This window comes from Phoxinus phoxinus (assembly GCF_949152265.1).
Source record: "Phoxinus phoxinus genome assembly, chromosome: 7".
Taxonomy (NCBI): domain Eukaryota; kingdom Metazoa; phylum Chordata; class Actinopteri; order Cypriniformes; family Leuciscidae; genus Phoxinus; species Phoxinus phoxinus.
Window position 1 is genome coordinate 28,968,423 of NC_136882.1, and position 23,181 is coordinate 28,991,603.

Below are 23,181 nucleotides of genomic sequence, written 5' to 3' on the forward strand. Positions count from 1 at the left end.
TTTCTGTCTTCTCAGTGCAAACTGATTCTGGTTCAGAATTGACTCAGACAGAGCAAACTTAAGCTGCCGAGCTGCTTTGCAAGCGAAAGTAATAAATCTTTCAAAGAAATCCCACCTTGAGAAAAGTTTGTCCTTTAATATTAGTTCAGCTGCAATTTAAGTGCAAAAGAGACACTTTAATTATGGAACAATTTGGTCTATTATCTTAAGAAATATGCCTATTATCTTAAGAAATATGATTTTAAATGTCATCAAAATATTGATACAGAATTGTATTTTATTTAAATTATTTTTGTTAATTTAACTATTTTAAAATTTCTTTAAAAAAAAATACTAGCTATACATTGTTAATCAAACTTATTTAAAGTGTAAAAGTCAAAATATAATTTATGAACAAAAAAATCAATACATCTCTTTTAATATTTTTTTAAAGTCATAAATAAAAAATATAAATAAAAAACGAATAAAATTCTTATATAATCATATATCTTTATTGTACACAAATGATCAATCCATCAAATACAATATCACATTTTTAAAGTATTCTACAGACTTCACTTTTTTGTTGGACTAACTTATGGAAGTAAAATAATTCAACAAGCTTTTTTTTTTTGTTTCAAATACATTTGTCATTATTTTACTTCCATACTAATAACTAAACAGTCATTCTAAAAACCTGTATTTTCGCATTTAATAACGGACGGGATCTTTAAGTGCAAATCAAAGGTAAGGCAAGTGACCCCATGTAGCCTCCCACCGCTGAATGACTGCAGTTTCTCAAAAACATGCACACTGGTTAGAAATATCACAAAACAACATCTTATTTGACCTAACAGAAGACAGTTTTAACAAATAATTTTGTTCTTCTTGGCCCGCAGGTGAAACGATGCTATGAAATTTGCTATATCCTGTTGTGAGATGAATTTGCTAATGCAGAAAAGCCACAATGTCTATACATCAGGGACAATAGAGGCATCATTCAAAGGCATTACAGTGTGAAAATGTGAAATTAAGAGTTACATACAATGTAGCATTTTTTTTATATTCTTAAAGAAAAAATATGTCTCTGTTCCCCATCCCACATTACATTTATTTAAAATACAGATTTCACAACACGCATGGATTTTCTTTACAGTAAAATCTTTCTCTCTATATATATATATATTCTCTTGTTTAATGGAATCAATTTCCTGCACTACAAAAGGCATACAAATCTGATCTCTGTAAATAATGAGGTATTTGTCTCAATGAAGTGGTGTGAATCCTTGATAAGCGTACAGAAGCCGATCATTTATGACACTGTTTGACTTTGTGTATAAAATATTAACTGGTGATTTCGATGCACTATACTCACAGATGACTCAGAAGACAAAAAAACAAGGTTGAAGTTGAGAGTGTTCTTCATATACTGGCATAACTTCTTCCTGTCGTGGTCTTTTTTTTTTTTTTTTCACTCGTCAGCACTCTTTTCTGAGCCTGTGCCAATGACTGTCTTGTAGCAATGTTCTCCTCCGTGATCGGGAGAGATTGTTGAGAAGTCAAAGGCCTTGTTCCCGGAGCCCATGCGCTTGCGGTTTCTAGCCCCAGGTTGGTACAGCTGCATCGCTGGTCGGTCCTGTGCCGTGAAATGAGTAAGACAAAAGAGACAAAAGCAATACACTCACATTTCATACCACAAACGCAGACAACACGGCTTTTTTTCATGGCAGGTTATTTAAGAAAGTGCTGTTCATGCATACAGTATAATCAATTTCCTTCCCCGTCTTAATCACATTTCAGCAAGACAGACAACCAGCTATTGACAGCCCCTCAAAATCCATTTAGTCCATAACAAAAACGTTATACTGAATTGTATCTGTTATGCCCTTGTTTGTGTTATACAGTTTCTGTTTACGGTGGTGGTGACGGGGGTGACACATAATGGCTAAAGCTCAGGGCTAATAACCAGACTACCGTTGCTATCATCACTTCTGGAAATAAGTGTACGGTAAGTCACTTTGGATAAAAGCATCTGCTAAATGACTACTTATAAACAGAATCCAGCATGTAAGCATTTCAATGTGCTTACAATGTGCGAGATCTTAAGTATTCTTCTATAGACATTTAGGATCTGTTCCAAAACCAAGAGAAATGCAATTTACTGTCTATATATGGAGCTGCCTTTTAAGACAACTGTCATTGATCCTCATACTTTACAAAATTGTAACACTTTACATATTAGCAACTCAATGCAAAAGCCAAAGGAGACTCGACTTTCAATTCATTTCAATTTCAGTTTGGCGATAACATGTTGCTAGCTAACAGTGTCATACTCTAATAAGCATAAAAACACACAAATATTGAGTAGAACAGTAACTTTTTAACCAGATTTAACAATGTTATAGACACTTTTAACTATTTATAATTGAAATTTCTCTCACCTTATTTACCCAAAAATAGAATCTTAAATATTTTGTATTCACTTTATGACATAATGGTTAAAAATCCTTAAACTTTTAGTTTATTTCCTGGTTTAAATGTGATGTTGAATCTTCTTTTTTTCTTTTTTTTTTAACAGATTTTTACAGAACTATATTCATAGTTAAAATTTCTCTTACCTTGGCCGCCTTCTTGAATGGATTTTCCCCCCACAAAACAAAGCAGAAATATTTTAAATAAATACTTTTTAAGATTTTAAATAATTCACCTTTCAAAATCCTTAAAATGTTTGTTTATTTCCAATGTTGAATCTGATATATATGTTTTCAACTATAATAATAATAATATATAATCGACATTCATCGTCTGCCATCTTGACTGGATTTGTAACGCAATGCATTATGGGATAGCCTTTTTGCGAAAAGAGATAAATAAATGAAAGATGAATGTGATGCTCATATTAAATTTGAGCATTTTACAACTTTTTTTTGTCCACTTCTACATTGAGGGCGTGCATACAACGCCTTAAAATGCTGCCTACATATGGCAACTCGCTCGGTTTTGGAACAGAGCCGTAGTTTTCAGTTATATAAGCTCCTTCTATAGGGAACCGCTCCTCATCTGTGCCATTACAGCATAACCAACATTCTGCTGTCATCAAGTACGCCGGGCACTGTAAGGTGCGAGGCCTCGCAGTATACAGCATGTGAAGCATCCCCTCCCGTGGGTAGAAAGGCTCAAAAACTAGCTGTACCTTTGCTGGCAGAGCCCCTCCTATCTGGTCTGGCCCCTCAGACTGGGAAGTCCTTTTCTCCTGATGCACTAACACAGACTGAGAGACACGTTGTCTTCCGTCAATAATATTGCCAACAGCCAAATTACAGCTAACTACCTCAACACATCAGTGAAGGCTGCATTGAAACCCCCTGGAGGGAGGCAGATTCGTATTGTATTTCCCACAGACATAATGATGTATAAATCAAGTACAGGTGTGTAAATATTGAATGCATTAGTGGATTCATCTGCTACACAGACCGGACAAACTGACTGATGACAATAACTGTACATAATACCAGAACCAGAGTTGCAAATGGCCTGTGGTTGAGATATTGCTACTCTGTTAGTTTTTATTTACCTTATTGCGAATCCGTTCTTTCCTGCTGCCCATGTCCTCTCGGTCCTCTTTGCCCAGTTTGTCTCCGGTCTCTGGGCAGTAAGAATAAGCATGGTGTTGTTCTTTTTTCGCCCGGTCCTGGCAGTAGCCTTTGCCCCATTTGGTCTCCTCCTTGCGTCGCATGAACTTGTCAAACTCGTAGTGATGCCTCTGACGCTTTCGTTCCTCGTCTCTGCCGCGATGCTCTTTGTCCCTCTGCCGACGGCCGTGACCTTCCCGCTGCTCCTTGTCACTCTCGATTTGACTCCTACTGCAAAAAAGCCCACTTAGTGAAATCAACCACCTCAATATGACTTTATAAATAAATATATATACAGTGGGGTCCAAAACTAATTTTCCTTTCAGTAACTTTGTACCTTTTTCAGTAACTTTTCAAAGTATACATTGTAAAAAATCTTGTTCTCCAGTATGATTTGAGATTATCTAAAGAGCATCTTAGGCCTTAATGGAAGAAAGAATATCTAACAATATTTTGTATTGATTAGTGCAGATATTTCTTCTTTATTTGAGGAGATAACTTTTATTTAGTTTCACATTTTTCAAAATCCTTAAAGTCGCGATGAAACAAAGGTAGCGGAAAATTGAGCTTGATTGACAGGTGATCTGACCAATCATACTTCGCCATCCTCCATTTTGTCCGACAAAGCAGTCAGGAGAGTTAGTAGATGAACATGGGAGGATTTGAACTTGAAAAACTGAGTGTACAGACGCCTTTCCGCGGTTAAAACAACATTCTTCTAAGTTCATTCATGTTTATTTGATGCTATAAATTAACTAGAAGGAAGAGATGATCGGTTCACGAGCAGCGATCTGTCAGACACATTAAAGAGCCACAAAACGGTATTTATTGTTTAAATTTCTTTAACAAAATGACCAAATTTGAAAGTTGAGACTTTGTTTCATATCAAAAGTTAGCAGGTCTGTCCTGTCTGTCAGCGTGTTGTCAGTGTCCTCTCTGCTCCGCAATGTATTTTTCACTGCGTGAGAGCGGCGTAGCTTGTCGGACATAGTAACAATAACTTAAGGGGGCAGGTCTTTGTGAACGGTCAATTGCAGTCTGTTGTTTTACCGGAAGATTTGACATTTTAATAATACGATCATTGAGATGCATTTTGAAAATACATAGACGTTTTAAACTTTTTGTTTAGGTCCAAGTTTGAATTACAGCAGATTTTTTAACCTCACTGTATCTTTTGAAGGTAAGCAGGGTGAAAGGCAACTTTTAGGTAGCTCTTACTTATCCTTCGAATCCTTTGACTTAGTGTGTCCTGCCGGCTTTTCCCATCTGTTCTTTTCCATCTCTCCGCTGTCTCCTTTATCTTTCAGTCTGTCTGAGTCCACGTCATCGTCTCGATCACACTTCTTCAAAAGCTAAAGGATTCAAGATGTAAAAACTGGTTTACAGTGCAGTACTGATCACCACAAGTTAGAAGTAGTCAGCTTCAGGATGTGATAGTCATACCTTGATCTTAATCTCTTTTTCAGAGAGTTTCTTCTGCTTTTCGGCCTCCTTACGCTTTCGTCTCTCTTCCTCTCTGCGTTTCCTCTTCTCCTCCTCTCTTTGCCGCTTCTTTTCAAGCTCTCTCCTTCGCCTCTCCTCTCTTTTTTCCTCTCGTATTCTCTAGAACCGTAAAGAATCATGTATATACAGTACAAAACCGCAGTGAAAAACATGCCGTCTGATGGTGCTCACCGAGCCCTTACCTGTTTCTCTAATTTCTTGTTTTTTATGTATTCCAACAAAGGTGTCGTCCTTTTGCCTACAAAAAAGTCACACAGAGGGAACATATAGCTTAATTTATAGTAATAAATCATAGGAGAGAAGCATTATGTAGCCATGGATTCCCTCCGAAATGTCTGAATAGCGTTTTTTTTTTCATGTGGTTGTCCTTAAAATATCCAGCAGATTATCTTTTTAAATCACACAAAAGTTTAAAAATTCACATTTGAAAATGTTCTGTTCTAGATCAGGTGATTTTCACCAGATACTTTTTTGAAAACCGCTATTTTGAAAACCGCAATATCATGATCGAACAGCTCTATACTAGAATAACATTTCTCGACATAAAAAAGTGTTCTCATCAAAATGAACTAAGACAAGCTTTGTAAAACTTGTCCTGGACATACATTTATCTACACAAATGATAACAGCCCTGAACGATTTCCAAAACCATACCTATAAGCTCTCGGGTTTTAGCTTCAATCTCTCCCAGTAGTGTTTCTGGGTTGGCCATGGATTTCTCTTCATCACAAGAGTAGTTTTCCAGAAATCGCCTGTATTCTGGGTCTGAAAAAAGATTGAAGTGTACCATGTATCAGTAAAGTCACTTTTCATGTAATGTATATACATTTTTATAAATTAAATACCTTCTTCAATAGTCCCTGCTTTAGCATCTTTCTTCTTTAACTTTTTCTTGGAAACCTTCTGAAATGGGGCAAATTCTACAACAGCTGGATACTCTTGGCCTAAATAAAAATACAATTAACATATTATAGACCTGTTATGAATTATATTAAACTAAACATAATCCATTTATTACCACTGTTGAGCTTTTTGTAAAAATTAAATCTATTATAGTATAAGTGGGATGAACTAGATTGAGGGAGGATAAATATATTTTTTAAAAAGAGTAAAATTAATCACCTTTATTGTCAATGAATACGTAGCCATCAAAACGATCTCTGAAAATAATGATATCCTCTGGGTTTTTGAAGTTGATGTACGCTCTTGAGAAGAGATGCGGATATAAGCTGTGGAGAATAAATATATAAAAACATGCATATAAGAGTGACCGTGATCATGATCACTGAATATTCATACAGAAATATACCTCTGATCAGCTGGGAAGAACTCAAAATAGTCAAAAGATGGAAGAGGACTCAGATGCTCCTCGAGCTGGTCTTTTGATAGACTGGGTGGCAGTCGGCGTATGACAACCTATATAAAAGAAGCATGTATAAAGAAAACTGTACTAACAAATATTTGAAATAAAATTGTAATGACAAAAATGAACATGTGTATTTAAAACATTGCAAAAGAAAGAAAAAAGAGAGACATATATCTGGGACATCTCTCATATATTTACAATTCTTAACAAATTCTTCGTCTAATTTTATATACAGTATGTAGTAACTTTGTTTCTCAGCTTGAGATTCCTGGTAATCAGAGACCCCAGGGCTCTGGTCCCATTGAACAGTCCAACATCACTGTGCATAAATCAATAATCACTATTATGGTGCTTTCTGTCCTTTTTAAGGAATTAAAAATTCCAGTGACCATTAATTGCTATTGGATGTTAAAAGAACGAACAGTAGGCCTACATTGAAATTCTCTATGTTCCACATAAGAAATTGCGATACCTGAGAACGAGTAAATAATTAATAAATGACAGAATTATCCCTTTACAAACACATAGGAGATAATATATAATCAAAGAGATAATTTTTATATATAAAAATGTATATTTTCAATTGTCTCTATTGCACCACTGATTTGTTTTTGTTTTCTCCCCAAAATTATTTATGTGTAGGCTACATTAAACGCCTGGATTTTTATAGGTAATCAAATGGGTAACTGTTTAAGAGTACAAATGCGTTTGTGTTTGAAGTGATTGATGCCAATGGGATATTCGTTTCGACTGGCTCTCCTGTGTCTTCGCTGTCTATGGTGCTGAATCCCGTTCCCTCCATCATCATCATCACACTCTCCCAACCTACCAAACAACTGCGCCATTTACCTTGGTGAAGATCTCCTTTTTCTCCTCCTTGTGCTTCGGGTTCACCGCGACGTTGTCCTGCTCCCTCTGACAGTCCCTGAACTGGATCTCGACGCTGCCTCTCTCCCTGCTTCCTGTCCTCTGCTCCTTTTCAGACCTCATATCTCCATTTCGCCCTCTTCGCTGTCCGAAATCCGCCACCTCTCGCGGGAATTCACCACCAAATACCGCGAGGCTTGCACGTTGATGTTTATTCTCTTGTCATTTTTAGAAGAATTGGTTTGTTGTATTTTGTTTATACAATAAATTGATAAAACAGAACTATGGAGTACTACGTTATTTTTATGAATTAAAGCTAAATTTAATATGTTTATATGGGCATATATAGGATACATTTGGTTAATCTTTTAATTTTAAAAGACACAGATGAGATAGGCCTACTTATTAATATATTATTGTTAGTATTAATGTTTTTCAATGTAGCCTATTACTCTGACTCTGAGTACAAAACAAATCTCTTCATTTTAGCGGGTTGGAGGGGTATAAAAACAACGACCATGATGATGACCAGGGCCGGATTAAGAGTTCAGAGGCCCCTGGGCACAATGACTTGTAGGACCCCCCCCCCCCCCCCCCCCCCCCTTTATTTTTTTTATTTTTATTTTTTTCAGCTACAGTATGTGTATTTAACAGCATGGAAGAAAGTCATTAAATTATATGAAATATGAAAATAAAACACAACATAGACTTCACTGTATAAATTGTACATTGATTCTTATTAAAGCTACTATTAAAGTTCTCAGTCAAGAGTGAGGGATTTGCTCTTTGTATTTTGTTGTTTTATTAACAGGGACATTTTTAATTGTCATCATTTAGCCTACTCTCTCAAGCCGTTTCAAACCCAAATAAGTCTCCCTCTTCTGTTGAAAATAAAAGTTATTTGGAGGAATGTGGGTAACCAAACAGTTGATGTACCCCAGTGACTTCCATAATAGTTTTTTCCTACTATGGTATAGTCAATGGGGACCAGCAACCGCCCGGTTAGCCACACTCCTCAAAATATCTTCTTTTGTGTTCAGCACAAGAAAGAAATTAATACAGGTATGGAACAACATTAGAGTGAGTGAGTAAATAATGACATCATTTTTATTTTTGGGTAACTATCCCTTTAAGGACAAGCGGCAGCATGTTTACTATTAGGGCTACTGTCTCTTTAAGATCTGCTTGCGACGAGTCTAATATAGAGCATCACAGTCCCGCCCACAGCCCGAGAGAGCTCTGGTGCCGGAAGTAAATTTCCCATTCATTTCTCCCATTGACTTTTGGAAAAATCCGTATCTAAAGAGTTTTAGAGCATGTCTGAGGATAACCAGCTATGGCTGAACTCATAAGCATACAACATATCATTTCGAGTAAAAAAACGAAGAGAAAATCCAAAAAAAGGCAAAGGTACAAGACTGTGTACATATTTTCATTTCCGAGCGAAAGAACTACTCATCCCATAAACCACCGCGCCTCACTGAAGTCGACTCAGCCACAACCGCGAACGAGCCTTTTGAGTGAATTTTATATAGTAAATGTGTAGTTAATAGCAGTTATTTCAGTAATAATCGTGTAAATAAAAATAATAATATATTGTGTGCGTGTGTGAAAGCGGTTAACGATAGCGTTAGCAACATGGTGCAGCTCAGTCATTAACACACGTGTGTTCAGTCAGTGTGTAACGTTAGTTTGTGTGTTTATTTCAAAGCCCTTTATGACACAGGACACTCTGCTGACAGGACAGGTTGAGGTCCATGCTCATTTTCATGATGTTATAGTTCATCCTTAATTGTAATAACATTTAATGTATTTTCTTAATATCCACAAGTGAAAATTAAAAAGTGATGGTCAGCAAACCAGAAAGTGCACAGCGCCACCGGTCTGATGCATGGACCGGTGCATGGTCTGCTCTTGGACCGTCATATTCAGTTTATTAACTTGCCATGAATTATTACACAAATGTTCAGTAACGTTAAATGCATGAAGAGGTATGCCTAGGCTTAATATTGTTTTGACAGTGGCATCATAAAATGCTTGATATGACTCATGCCATATGAAGGCTACAGTAGCCTATCTAAAGTGAACGATAAGTAAGGGATAAAGGCTGATTATGAGCCCGAAGCGAAGCCTGAAGGGAGTTCAACTCGCTATACATTATCCCGCTTATTACATAAATTACATTATCCCGCTTATTACTACCAAATAAATAAATAATTTGACACAAAATATTAATTTAAAAAGGAATGTATTGATTTAAAAAATATTTATATGGCTTCCGCTAAAGAAAACAGTCCGTTCAAGTCTCTACCAGAGAATGTAGACGGGCTCTGGTCTCTACTGTTAGAATCCTGCTTCCATGGCAACGCTCTGACCTTCGCGGGGTTTACACGACATCCACCAATCAGATGCATCACTGTGGGATTGTGGGATTGTTTAGGATTGTGGGTAATGAAGTACTTATCCAAGACATCGCGAATAAAAGGCATTTATCTCAAATCAAGGTTAGTGCCCCATGAACTTTTGGCGTTTATATGAGCATATACAATCGCTTAGTACAGCCGTTGCTGGTTTTAAGTCTACCATGTATGGTTACGTTTTTATGGCTTATACCCCAAATGTCTATGGAGAAATTGTATTGAATTTTTACTTCCGGCACCGGCTGTGGGCGGGACTGTGATGCTCTATACACGCATTTGACAAGCAGATTTGTTTCTTATTTTTTTCTACTGTTCTTTCACTTTAGACATAACCAACTTTGTTTATGTAAACCTTGTGTGTATTTGACAGTATTAGAGCAACAAGACTCGAAAGATAACTTAGTCCAGTAACAGGCGCTGTTATACAGGCTTTTAGTGCATGTGCGCGTCGGGGTGTAACGTTATTGCGCTCAGAAAAGCGCCCGTTAGAACAGCGCATCAGCAGCGAATGACATGTTTAACCGGCAAGGCTTTAAAGCACATGCATATAATTCATTTTTATAAACTACAGTGTCCCGTTCCTCTGCATTTCATGTGAATATACGTCGCGCTGTAGGCTACAGTATGTTGAGACGGAGGCGCCAGAACTGCAAACTGATAGAATGCACGATCCTACGATATTTCTTCAAAAGCAGATCGTGGAGACATTTTAATCATAATATTTGACATAATATTTGACGGTGGCCAGGGCCCCTTAGATGTCCTGGGCCCCTGGGCAATTGCCCAATTGCCCTAATGGTTAATCCGGCCCTGATGATGACACTCATTGTTTACTGCCGGCTGCCGCGCTGTCGTCCTCGGAGTCGCTGTCAGTGCAGCTCGGCTGAATGCACGGTCGAGCCGGGCCGAACGGGCTGCCGGTGCTGACTGTGCTCCATCCGTCCGGGCTGCTGGGCTGACTCACGGAGCGCCCGTAACAGTCAGGACTAGGAACTGTGTGTGCAAGAAACACGTTACCACAGTCTGTCTGCAAACATATCCATATCTCTGTTTGCAATAGCTGCTACGTGTCTATCCATTTATTTAGCCGTCTATCTATCCGTCTGCAAAAGCACAATCCATCCATTATCCATCCATAGCCCAGGTCTACAAAAATATCCATCTGCCATATCCACCAATTTATTTATCTAACCAAATGTCTAACATCTGCCCATCAAGAAAAGTATATTCACAGATTTATTTATCTGCAAAAGTATTCATTTCCTTTGTCTACAATTATATATCCATTATATCATTTATTAATTAAAACAAATGTGACCATCCTTCTGTCCATCTATCTACCAACAAATGTATCCAAATGTATTTATCTACAAATGTATCAATCCACCCATCTGCAAAAGCATGCCAAACTATGTCCATCATCCATTTATTAATATGCAAATGTATCTATCCATCTGTCTGCAAAGCATGATGCATTCATTAAATATCCATCCACATATGATATCCTATCGTTTTGCCATATGTATCTGCAAAGTATTCATTGCATCTACAATACTATCCGTCCTTTAATCTCTCTGCAAAACCATCTATCCATTTATTTAAACAAATGTGTCTATCCATCTATGATCTATCTGCAAAAGTATCAATATCCATGCAAAAGTGTCTATTTGCAAAAGCATCCATCAGCAAATCTGTACATTTTCTACAAAAGCATCTATCCGTTTAATTAACAGCAAACATATCCATTCATCTGCAAAAGTATCTATTACCAATTTTTATATTTGCAAAATTATCGAAAATTGCACTTAAGGTGAAGTAATATTAGCAAACTTCTGCGTACCAAAAAAAATTAACCATACCACGAAACCTGTCCCTAGCTTTAACCATATCCCACCTCAATAGCTGCAAAAGTGTTTTGATATACAACCCTCTATATTATTTCCTCTTGTGTATCACTATCCATATTTTTTAAGTATAGATTAACTCATCTCTTACCACTCAGAAAAGTTTGCTTCCCACTGGCCGTCTCAAGGCAGAGCTGAGGCGAAGGCTTCTCTGGCGTAGAAATGGAGCTTTTTAAACTGGGCACAAACGTAGAACAGGTGTCCAGATCTCGACTCAAGCGCACGTGAGAGTAGGGGAGTATGTTGGATTTGGATGGTGTGCAGCCCATGACTAATTCTTCTGCTCACAAGCCAGCTTCCATCTGAGGAGCATCCAGAGTGGCACAGCCTGCACATTTCAATGACGGCAGTCAAAGACACTTCTGATCTACTTCAGGGGCCGGTTTGAAAAGACCCCATGACGTTCCTGGGCTTTGAGTACAGTAAAATAAATGAAAGGCTGCTTACTGCAGAGCCATGGGTGGAGTGTGAAGTCCAGCTCCCCCTCTCTGAATGCACTTTGGCCGTAATAGGTGGAGCTAGAATATCCAACCTCACCCTAACCCTACACATAACTCTATCCCTCCACTCATTAGACATCCCAAAAGATGGAGCGGGACGTCATTTGGCTCTGCATTGAGCACCACTTGAAATTAAGAAAATAAATAAATCAGTAACACTTTATAGCTTTGAGGGACCCATATTAAGTGTCTTTAACTACCGTGTACTGACATTTAAATTAATAATTTAATACAATGCACTTATTGTTTACATACATGTTTTAACATTGTATTCATTTTTTTTTTTTAAACACCTGCATGTAATTAAATTAATCACACTGTTGACTCTTCCTTTACCCTTTAACCAATCATTAAACCTAACCATACCACCTGTTCTTATACTTCCTTACCCATATCCCACTTCAATAGCAGTGTTATTGCACAACACATTACCGGTACATTGTACCTAAAAAATTGTTATGTAAGTACATAATAGTTCAATACCTAATATAAAGTATAACAACTTTAGGTCGTAACATCAACACACATTGTTATAACATACACTGCCCGGCCCAGAAAAAAAAAACCCACTTTAATTTCCATCAAGAAGTGCATACAGTTTTGGTCAGGATCTTGTATTGACAATGCAAGAGTCGCGCACTCTTTAATGTATCCCCCAGCACACCCCAAATACTTTCAATTAATTTGCCAATTCATGTGTGAGAATGATTCTTCATGCTCCCTCCCAACCATTCTTTCATAATTTGCGCCTGATGAATCTTGACATTGTCATCCTGCAATGTGGCCATGATGTGTCTTCTTTCTACATGGTTGTTTAAGACATAGATATCATAAAGGCTAGATGTCTAACTGCGGAGTCTCGAACGGCATCACTCGGTGGCCATCTTGTCACAGGGAAGCTTTCTGTAAGGCGAGTGATCTGCACAAATACTCTTTATCTCGCTGAAATCTTGACGGATTTACAAACGGTTTGGTTTCTTACAAACGTTATTAACGTGGCTATAATTCTGGATGCTTGAACATGTTGAAATATATAATATTATAATTATTCACAAGTACGCAGTGTCATAACTACATCTCTGACGCTTATAACAAACCAACCCGTTTGAAAATCGGTAGAAAATTGAGCAAGTTATGGTTATTTAAAAAAGTACATGCACCATTAAAACAATGTTACGAGTGAGCGAGCCCCCTGTGGCAAGATGGCCGCCGTGTGCGGACGTCGACCTCCATTGGCCAGCAGCGCGGACGAGACATCTAGCCTTTATTATATGATATCTATGGTTTAAGAGATGAAAAGCTACACACTCCATCAATTAAGGTTAGAAGAACTGTTGCCAAACATATAACATGCTCTAAACCTATCATCTTCCCAAATAATATTCACTGCAATAATGATCCAGTCATAGACTCGTAAGCATTTGCATTAAATCCAAACAGCGACTTTTTGTTTTGGCTGAGCAGTGTATACTGTATTTCTATTTAGTATCGTATTGTTATATTTAATACTGATCTGGTTAGACAATCTAACTGATTTTTTTTATTATAAAGTGTTACAAAAACTAATTTCCTTTAAAGGTTGTATCAGCGATTTCAGGCCCAAAAATAAATGATCACATTCATCTAATCTTTCCTAACGATCCGCTAGATGCCCGCCCCATAAGCAGGCTGTCAAAAAAAACGCATCTCTATAGGCAGCTTAGGTTCTGAGATCTGCACACAAAAACAATTGGTTTCACCAACCACTCAAAACCAAAATAAACAGTGTTCCAACCAATCACTGACAGGGACTGGGTGTTGTGAGGTTTTGCGCTTGTGCACGGATGCACGCCTAGTCGGAGCTGAAGAAGAAGCCGTGTCTTGGAATAAACACGATGGTATTCCCTCGCCCTAATCCTCCTCCTCCTCTTGGGGATTGACTCAGCCATGTTCAATTTCTCTTGCTCATTGATAGACGCTGGCTTCTTCTTCAGCTCCAACTTCGCGTGCAGCCGTGAACGAGCACAAAACCTCACAACACCCAACCCTCTCTGTGATTGGTTGGAACACTGTTTATTTTGGTTTTGAGTGGTTGGTGAAACCAATTGTTTTTGTGTGCAGATATCAGAACAGAGATGCGGTTTTTTTACGGCCTGCTTATGGGGCGGGCAGCTAGCGGATCCTTAGGAACGATTAGATGAATGTGATCATTTATGTTTGGGCCTGAAATCGCTGATACAACCTTTAATGTAGAAAAAACAACATCATTAAAGAAATCTGTGCTGAGAACATGCACAGATTTCCTTGCCTTCTGAACAGAAACAGAGTTGAGATAACTGATAAAAACAACATTTCAAAGTCATTTCCTTTGGCTGACTAATTTCAGGGTTTTAAACTAAGTGCAAGTGTCTACTGCAGATGCTAACGTGATTGGCGGTGCAAAAACCATTTTGTGCAGCTTCACCCACAAAACAGGCGTTTTAATAGAGCACCAATGAGAATACACAAATCTTTGTAAAAATATGGATGCAGGGTTTATTGATTGAATCATTAGAACCCATTTGCATTCACTTCTTTACATTTATTCATAGTAAAAAAAATCCACAGGGGTCCAACACGGAGGACACGGCAGGGATGGCGGAGGGAGGAAGGGCGTGTCGTGTCCTCTTCAGAGTCACATTCTTATCATCTCATGCTCAAAGTTCCTCTTTGACCCATTTACAAGTCTAAATCATGTGCTGGTATCAGACATGGACGTCTCCAGCATCATGTCGTTCTCATGCATGTCGCATTCTAAGAGGAAGCGCTGGAAAGCATCGGTTTGTTTGTCGGCGTTAAAAGATGGCGTTTCCAGGCACACGTTCACCTCTTCTACGGGTTGTGCTCTGCTCTCATTGCCGTCGGTAGAAGTGTTGAGCATCTTCATCAGAGCGGGCGTCCCAAGGGTCTTTCTCACCTTGTCTTTAATGTCAGTTCCTGCAAAACAAGATAAGCTTACGAGCTGCAAGGACACTTTGAATCTGCAAGTTTACAAAGCACATGGATGATCGTCTTACCAATGTAAGCATCCGAATCGCTGATATACATCTCAATGCAGTGGCCCAGCATGGTTACGGAAAATGTGTCGTCCCTTTTAAGACCAAGTGCCTAAAGAAGGAGTTTAGAACTCATGATTGATTGAAAAAACTGACCAACAATACAGAATTATGATTGTTATATATTCTCACAGTGTGAAAGTAGTCAATGGCGCTCTCGAAGTCTCCCATGAGGCTGTGAACGTAACCGATGGCTGAGTAAGTAGAGGCATTCTGTGGGATGAGGACCAACGCTTGTCTGTGGTATTCGAGAGCCTGATCGTATTTCCTACACAAACAACATGAAAGCAATTTTTGTCTACTGCATCAGATAAACAACTACAGAGGCAGTGAAAATTATTCTCAACCACTGTAATCAAGTTTAGACATTGCACTTTATTATTGAATGATGTTCTTCAAATATTTAGTATGGGAGGCTGGGACTCATTTGCAATTCTGTACAATAAATCTCTAGCAATTTCGCAATAGATGATTGTTAAAGAAAACCAGTTGTGCATTTCCTGAATTAAAATACCTGATGAAGAAAGTTGTTAAAGTTGTGTGCTTAGGTTTCAGGTTTTATTTCTGAAATGCTCAGTTCTGCTCAATATATGTCTCATTTTCGGATTTGCCGATAAATGATTAAATACTTGGGAGAAATAAAACAAAAAAAACCAATTCAGTATTCAAATATTGCAATGGTGTCGTTACACTAGATTTGGAATTCTGAACATTCTATCAATAAAATTGGGTTTTCAAAATTAAATCGTTCAATCTTAAGTTTCGTATCTTATTAAAACATTTTAAAAAAAATAGCACTAAAAATGATCTACAAAACAACTTTGAATGCAGTTCTGTTTTGAGCCGAATTCATTGCAGAAGTTTGTAGTTAGGGTTTCAGGACAAATCACTATATCGATACAGTCCAAACAAACAAACATAAAATAAATTATTAAACCGCCATTTAGAAATAAAGAATCATGAGTGGAATGATCTTCAAGTGTGAATTGCGAGCCCTTTGATATTCAGTGCGTGGACATGTATAATTCATCAAACACTAGAGTGACAGAACAAAACAAGCACTCTATTAAAGTGGAGAAAACAAGATACACAACAGAGGAGGGAAGCAATGTGACCATGCCTCCCAATTCATGCTCTTCATTTAAATACCACTCGAGACAATTTTTAGAAACAGGCACTTTTAAGTCACAATTATAGGTTAGTGCACACTACGCCCAGATCCCGCCTATTTTAACTGGGATATAATGAGGTACTTAAGCTGCAATAATTGGAAATATGCATTGTATTTATATACAATACCGTCACTATTTTTGAAATAAGTATTTTATGCTAACCAAGGCTACATTTGTTTGATCAAGTAAAAAAAAGAAAAGAAAAGTAAAACAATAATTAACAAAAGTTTTCTATTTTAATGTATTTTAAAATGTACAGCAATTTATTCCTGTGAGACATGAGACAATCACTGTCACATGATCCTTCAGAAATCATTCTAATATGAGTTATTTCATTAAATTAATACAGGTTCAGGACAACTTGAGGGTGAGTAAATGATGACAGAATTTTCATTTTGGGGTGAACAATCCCTTTAAAAATAATTTCTTATTATTATCAATGTTAAATATTTGTGTGTAAACCATGATACTTTTTTCAGGATTCTTTGATGAATACAAAGTATATAAAAAAAACAGCATTTATTTGAAATAGAAATCCTTTGTAAAATTATAAAATGTCTTTACTATCACATCAACAGAACGTGTCTTTGCTGAATAAAATAATTTCTTATAACTGGGAAAAAAAAATCAACTAAAACTAAAATGTACTGTAAAATCTGAATTCTTTCAACTTACTTCAATTTTCGACACACATGACCCAAATTGTTTAAGAGCGGCTCCCATTTGTCGACTGTGACCTGGAGAGAAATAATTAATCAACAATTTACAAGGGTATTTTTTTTCTTACCATATACCATCAAACAATTCTTAAGTGAATACAAGAATCTTTGTATATTGGGAATTTGGTATTTTCATTGTTTCATAAGTTGACTGATAACACCCAGGAACATAAACATATTTCATATTACTGAACAAGCTGCACTTCACTCCATCTATTCTGATTTAAAAAAACAACAACAAGTAGATCATAGACGCAAGAGGGTGGTTACCTCATTTCCAATGGCTTTGATCTTGTCCATAGCATCTAGAAACAACTTCTCGGCTGTTTTATAACTGCAACGATGCAAAGCGCTCATCAATAAAACCACTAACCACTGATAACATAGTGTGACATTTTTTTTTTAACACTTACTCTCCATTTTGAAAGGCAACCACAGCTACCTCATGTATGACAAAGGGGTCTTCAGGCGCGATGCTGAGGGCCTGGCTAAAGAAACGTTCTGCCAGCTTGGGGTTGTTAGTGAGTCCGTACTCCAGACCAATGTAAAGCATGGGCAGGTGACATCTGCTCAAACAGGAAGCCAGAAAGTTTTTTTTCTAGCCTAATGGCTTTACCAATTTCAAAACACACAAGTCATATAAGAGATGCAGCTATTCTTGTCCTAATTAATTGAATTGTCACAAACCCTTTCATGAGCTGGGCAGCAGTGAAGTAAGCAGCCATGGCCTGATCGTGCTCGCTCTCCACAGCAAACGAGTGACCGTATGCTATCCATGCCGGTCCGTACGTGCGCTCCAGCGTGGTGGCTTTACTGTGGAAGGGAATTTTGGTGTTAACCACAAGTTTCGTCGACAGATCTACTGTCATCATTATGAAACCTTTCCCAGATTTACCACAAAAACATGTTTTCTGAAAATTACCCAGGGCTTGATTTCTACAGTATCAGCACTAAAAAGTTTTTCTGTCTATGTAATAGGGCAAAAGGTTACAATACTTAGATTTTAATTCACTCTTTTGTCATTTATTCAAATATATTAGTGACTTCCTGAGTAAACAACGTATATTAGAAATCATTAAATGATAATTTTAGTAAGATTTTTCAAATGTTTTCGTGCTTATGCTCATCAATGCTGCATTTTTTAAATCAGAAATACAGTACAAAAAGTAACACTTTGAAATATTTTGGCCATTTAAAATAACCTTTCTATATTTTAAAATGTCATTTATTCCTGTGATGACAAAGCTGAATTTTCAGCATCATTACTCAGCATCGTCAGTGTCACATGATCCTTTAGAAATCATTCTAATATGCTGATTTGGTGCTTAAAGAAATTGTATTGTGGAAACCATGATTTTTTTTTTAATTCTTTGATGTATACAAAGTTTAAAACAAGAGCATTTGTTTTTTTTGTAACAATGAAAAAGCATTTGATCGTGAATTTAATGCATCCTTGCTGAACAAAATTCTTAATTTCTTGAAAATAATAATAATAATAATAATCTTACTGACCCTAAACTTTGAACTGTAGTGAAAGTCCACAAAGCAACTAAATCATACCTGAGATACCGCCTTGCATGTTCGTTTTTATGCCCAACCATGAGGTAGTAACATCCAACAGCAAACCATGAAACCTTGGAGAGGTTCATAGAGAAAGAACTGATAAGAAAACAAATCACACGGAACTTAACTGAAACTCATCTTCTGAAAGAAAATGTCCTTGTTACTCACTGGATTGCTGGGATACAAATCCACCAGTTTATGAGACAGGTAAAACAACTCTAAAGAGACAATGTATGGTAATTGTTATGATTCCACATTCAAATTCGACACTTAAATTAAACCTGAAATCAATATTAATCTCATACCATTAGCTTTGCTTAGCTCAACGAGGGTTCCTATGTGCACTGGTAAACAGTTGGCATGAAATGGGTCTTTTACCATAACCCTTGAATAAAAAAATAAACAAACATTAGATGAATTCAACCTTTCCCTAAATGCCAAACCGAACATTAGATAACGGTGTTTGCAGACTTACATTGATGTAAGAGAGTAGCACATTTTAAAGTCACAGTTGTAATAATGTCGCTCTGCGAGGGAGACGACAACATCCAAGTTGTCCTGGAGACCGTTGACTATATCTGGGACGACCATCTCGCTAGGTTTGTTATACTGAAAGAGAAGAGTTGCTGATTAGCTCTTCAGTGAGCACTTCAAACCCATTGACTGAATAAACAGGTACTTCAAATTCTCAGAGTAATTTGTGCATGTTCTTTTTTTAAACTAAAGAATAACAAAACAAGAATCAACACACAACAAAATCAGATCTGATCCGTGTGATGCTGTAAATGTTGGCTATTTCATATGTAAATCATAGCAAACCATCTTTGGTACACAAATAGTTTACTTATTTTGTCCTTAATATGAATTTATGAGAGTTTAAATAGATTAGAAAGGGGGGCTTCTCACCTTCTTTAATTTATTTTCAAAAAGGAAACGCAGCAATTCCACTTCCTCTTCTGTACACTGTTGACTTAAGGGCAGAGAATCCAAGAAATCTTTTTCTACAACAAGATAACATTTTATTAATTTGAAAGCATTTATTCATTTTATCCACGGTGACTTTCAAGTGACGAAAATGAGGACATTATGGCTATAGGTCAGATAACAAAACACTAAATAAAAATGTAAAGGCATCATTTCTTATGTTTTTATACAATCCTTTTTGTTACAATGCTAGTTAAGCTTTAAGTGACTTTACTTACAAACAGGGACTAAAGAATTTTAAACATTGCGTGTAAATATGAATAGTTTCTCTCACCCTCTTGGGCGGTCAACATGTGATGGGACGTCAAAAGGTCAAAGGCTTCAAAGCAGTAGACGTCCAGTTTCAAGGCCTCTTTGTAGCTAGACGTGGCTAGGGGTCTGTTGTCCATGGCATCATAGATCTTCCCCCGCAGGAGACAGATGGAACTATTGATCTGAGAGAAAAGGCCACAGGGAGTAAAAGATCCAGTCAACCTCTTATGCCATTCATATACCAAGTTTGTTTCTAAACTCAGAATAAAACATAATAAACACAATCAATTACAAGAAAACCCCCCCAACAAATAAGGAGTTAGACTCACTGAGGAAGGAGACATTTCCCATTCTTTTACGGTTTCCCTTGAGCCATTATCCTCCTTTACATTCTTGTCTAATAATCTTTTACTGGCTGCTTCCTCCATGTCCAGTATATCTAGAGCTTGTTGATATTCTTTGGCGGCATACTACAGAAAATAATAACAACAATAAAGTACAAATCATTGATTATTTCCTTATTTAAGATTTAGGTTTTAGGTAAATAACTTTATTTAAAATTTGGTCTGTTAGCCATAAAATTACACAAATGCCCATGTTCATTTATCAAATATTTTGGCAAATCTGATCATGCTTTCAGCTACCAATAAATATAGTACTATTTGCTATATTAACATTTACCATGTAAACTAAAATCCATTCCACAAATTGTTAATCAAAAATAACAACAACATTTTTGTATATATTGTATCATGTATAAAATAAATCAAATTTGTGGCATTAATGTAAATACTCACGTGGCATCTTGCAGCTAGATACTGACAGGCTCCATACAACTGAAAAAGAGAGAAAAAAAGTATGTCATAAATAACAAGAATTTAATACTTCTTCTTCCCTTGAACATTAAGGTGATTTGTTTGCTCCATTCTATTGCATTAATGCACTTCAATCATTTCAGTAATATACATTTGTATTACATTTTACTGGGTTACATGTTTGAAAGACTACAACTTGGAGAACTAAGAATATCTGATACTATTGAAATTACTTATTTCTTTACCCCCCCCAAAAAACAATAGCTCTTACCTTGTCAAGTTTGCGAGATCTGAGCGCATGAGAGGCTCTGTGATACTGTGCTGTCAAATAAAGGCACTGTGCTAACCAATAAATATCTTGAGGATCCTCTATAAGAGATTAAAGAGTATGTGGTTAATCCAATAGACAGTTAAGAGTCAAGCTAACTTAATTATAACAAAATATGCATTTTATCTCAGAATTATCTACATTAACAACTGCTATTTGACAGCATACGTTACATACTGTGTTGAGGAGGATGAAGACACTTACCATGTGATAAGGATGATACTTTGTCAGCCCAGAACAGAGCACTTTGATACTGTTGCTATAAAATAGATCATGGAAAAACAAAAGAGGGAAACTACATTTAATTCATATTTTGAGATTTTCACTATTGAGGTCAAATTGGACCTTTATTCATCAATCAACATATAGATGAAATCATTTTGTCAGATTAACGTTAGTGCAGTTTGACGTGCACAAGCCCTCATATATGTTATATTGCGTATCTTTTCCTTAGAATAAAATAGCCCCCCCAAAAAACATGATGTCATATCTATTATTAACCAATACTATTGTTATTTAAATGTCATTTAAGAAGCTTTTAAACCTGGTAGCATGAAAGTCCTCTGGCTAGCTTCGTAAATACATAAATTATTGCCTAATTCAGTGAACTAACCATACCGCTTTCTTTTTCTATAATATTCCAATAACGTAATGTCATATGATTAGCTTCATACAATCAGAAATTAATAAAATATAATTTGCTGAGTAAATTAAAGCTAGTGTTCATGCTAAATTTACTGCCTCTACTTACCTGATCAATGTAGTGTCTCACTCTTTTACGAAGCCTGTCAAGATTCATTGTGATTGTACTGTTTGTCAAATACAAAAAACTGTCATTCTTGTCAAATGCAATAGATTGAAAATGAGTTTGTAAGACTGATCCTCTGTATGTAGATTGAAGCCCGCGGTTAGCATAAAACGTGTGTTACATTGACACCACTCCGTGGAGAAACACAGATTTTCTGAAGTTCCGTCATTTTTAAATATTTGTATATGGACGAAGTAACAACGCAACAAAAATTACAGATTTCAGTGAAAATATTTTTTTTACAGACTGAGAATAAACATACACATAAACACAAATAATAAAAATACAGCAATACATAAATACACAAGCTCTTAAAACGTCAAACGTAAAGCTTCTTTGGGTTATAAACACATTGCCGCTCTCTTGTGGTACACAGGGAAATCGCATTGCACAAGTCCATTTCCGCCATTAAAGGACCAAAATAAAAAATTCTGTCATCATTTAATCACCCTCATGCTGTCCCAGATCCACAAGGCTTGTTTTCTTCTGTTCAACACAAATATTTCGATTTCAGGCAGAATGGCAGCCTTAAATCTAGTGTTCCTCATAAGAAAGTCATCAGCTACATAAACATACTGTTTGAAATAGCCTAAATTAAGTGAAATAATCAGTTATTTTGAAATATACTTCAATTTTAACTGTTCAATCCACTAAAACAAAATATCTGCCTGTGATGTGAAACTCTGAGATTAATTAGAGGGTTAAAAAAAGCTACAAAAAGTTATATTCTTAGCAAAGCTTTGTATATTCCTACACACATAAAGTTCATTGTGGATGGAAGTTCAACAGAATGGATGAAAGAAGCATGAGCAATACACAAAAACAGGGAAGATGTCATACGGGTGACCAAGAGGCCAGATACAGTACTGAACGCGTTGCAGAGCATTTAGTCTGACATCAATATTTTCAACACTGCAGATTTGGCACTCTCTTTGGTGAGAAGGAAACCACTCCTGAAAAAGATGAACATTACAGCATGCCTGTTTTTGCTAGAAGCCATGTCAAAAAGCTCTTAGAAAGCTCTTAGAAGAAAATTGTGGTCTGAAGACACTAAAATTAACCTCAATGTCCTGAATGTTTGGTGCAAACCAAATACAACCCAAATGCCATCATGCTCTGGGGTTGCTTTGCATTGTGATTTATGAAGTGAGATATTCATATTCTGGAATGATTATTTTGATTCATAAGTGTGTTGAATTTGTGATACTGATGGGAGAATGTTTCAAAGTGAAAGCTAGCAAAGGTTATTTTTGTCAAAGGCTATTATATGAGTCCTGTTAAAGAATAACAGGGTT

The 23,181-nt window shown here is 36.7% G+C and overlaps 2 protein-coding genes across 8 annotated transcripts; both read right to left on the minus strand.

Moving 5' to 3' along the window:
• Positions 1–474: 474 nt before the first annotated feature.
• upf3a (UPF3A regulator of nonsense mediated mRNA decay) lies at positions 475–7,523 on the minus strand. Of its 7 annotated transcripts, XM_079619205.1 has the most exons (12): positions 7,330–7,520; positions 6,424–6,530; positions 6,237–6,343; positions 5,960–6,058; positions 5,769–5,879; positions 5,297–5,352; positions 5,055–5,213; positions 4,830–4,963; positions 3,554–3,842; positions 3,173–3,250; positions 2,598–2,630; positions 481–1,615 (listed from the first exon to the last, which is right to left on the minus strand). In XM_079619205.1, the coding sequence occupies exons 1-12, from the start codon at positions 7,468–7,470 to the stop codon at positions 1,451–1,453; spliced, it is 1,479 nt and encodes a 492-aa protein (XP_079475331.1). In that variant the 5' UTR covers positions 7,471–7,520; the 3' UTR covers positions 481–1,450. The 7 variants fall into 7 exon arrangements, with proteins under 7 accessions (XP_079475335.1, XP_079475332.1, XP_079475331.1 ...); XM_079619209.1 differs by lacking the exon at positions 2,598–2,630 and having other exon boundaries at positions 475–1,615; positions 7,330–7,523; XM_079619206.1 differs by lacking the exon at positions 2,598–2,630 and having other exon boundaries at positions 475–1,615; positions 3,554–3,839.
• A 6,857-nt stretch (positions 7,524–14,380) lies between these two features.
• On the minus strand, positions 14,381–22,304 carry cdc16 (cell division cycle 16 homolog). Its single transcript, XM_079619720.1, has 18 exons — positions 21,830–22,304; positions 21,283–21,337; positions 21,022–21,119; positions 20,733–20,771; positions 20,265–20,405; positions 19,958–20,117; positions 19,606–19,700; positions 19,175–19,308; positions 19,005–19,084; positions 18,868–18,917; positions 18,697–18,770; positions 17,824–17,949; positions 17,550–17,702; positions 17,407–17,470; positions 17,093–17,154; positions 15,378–15,513; positions 15,207–15,297; positions 14,381–15,126 (listed from the first exon to the last, which is right to left on the minus strand). Exons 1-18 carry the CDS (start codon positions 21,875–21,877, stop codon positions 14,882–14,884), a joined length of 1,851 nt encoding a protein of 616 aa, XP_079475846.1. The 5' UTR covers positions 21,878–22,304; the 3' UTR covers positions 14,381–14,881.
• Positions 22,305–23,181: the final 877 nt, after the last annotated feature.

Coding starts and splice junctions, on each gene's coding strand:
- upf3a (XM_079619203.1), bottom strand. CDS start 7,470: ATGAGGTCTGAAAAGGAGCAGAGGACAGGAAGCAGGGAGAGAGGCAGC. Junction 5,353..5,768: donor TAAAACCCGAGAGCTTATAG/GTATGGTTTTGG, acceptor ACTTTTTTGTAG/GCAAAAGGACGACACCTTTG. Junction 5,214..5,296: donor ACAAGAAATTAGAGAAACAG/GTAAGGGCTCGG, acceptor TTACGGTTCTAG/AGAATACGAGAGGAAAAAAG.
- cdc16 (XM_079619720.1), bottom strand. CDS start 21,877: ATGAATCTTGACAGGCTTCGTAAAAGAGTGAGACACTACATTGATCAG. Junction 17,950..18,696: donor CATGCAAGGCGGTATCTCAG/GTATGATTTAGT, acceptor TCCCTTCCACAG/TAAAGCCACCACGCTGGAGC. Junction 15,127..15,206: donor CGATTCGGATGCTTACATTG/GTAAGACGATCA, acceptor CTTGTTTTGCAG/GAACTGACATTAAAGACAAG.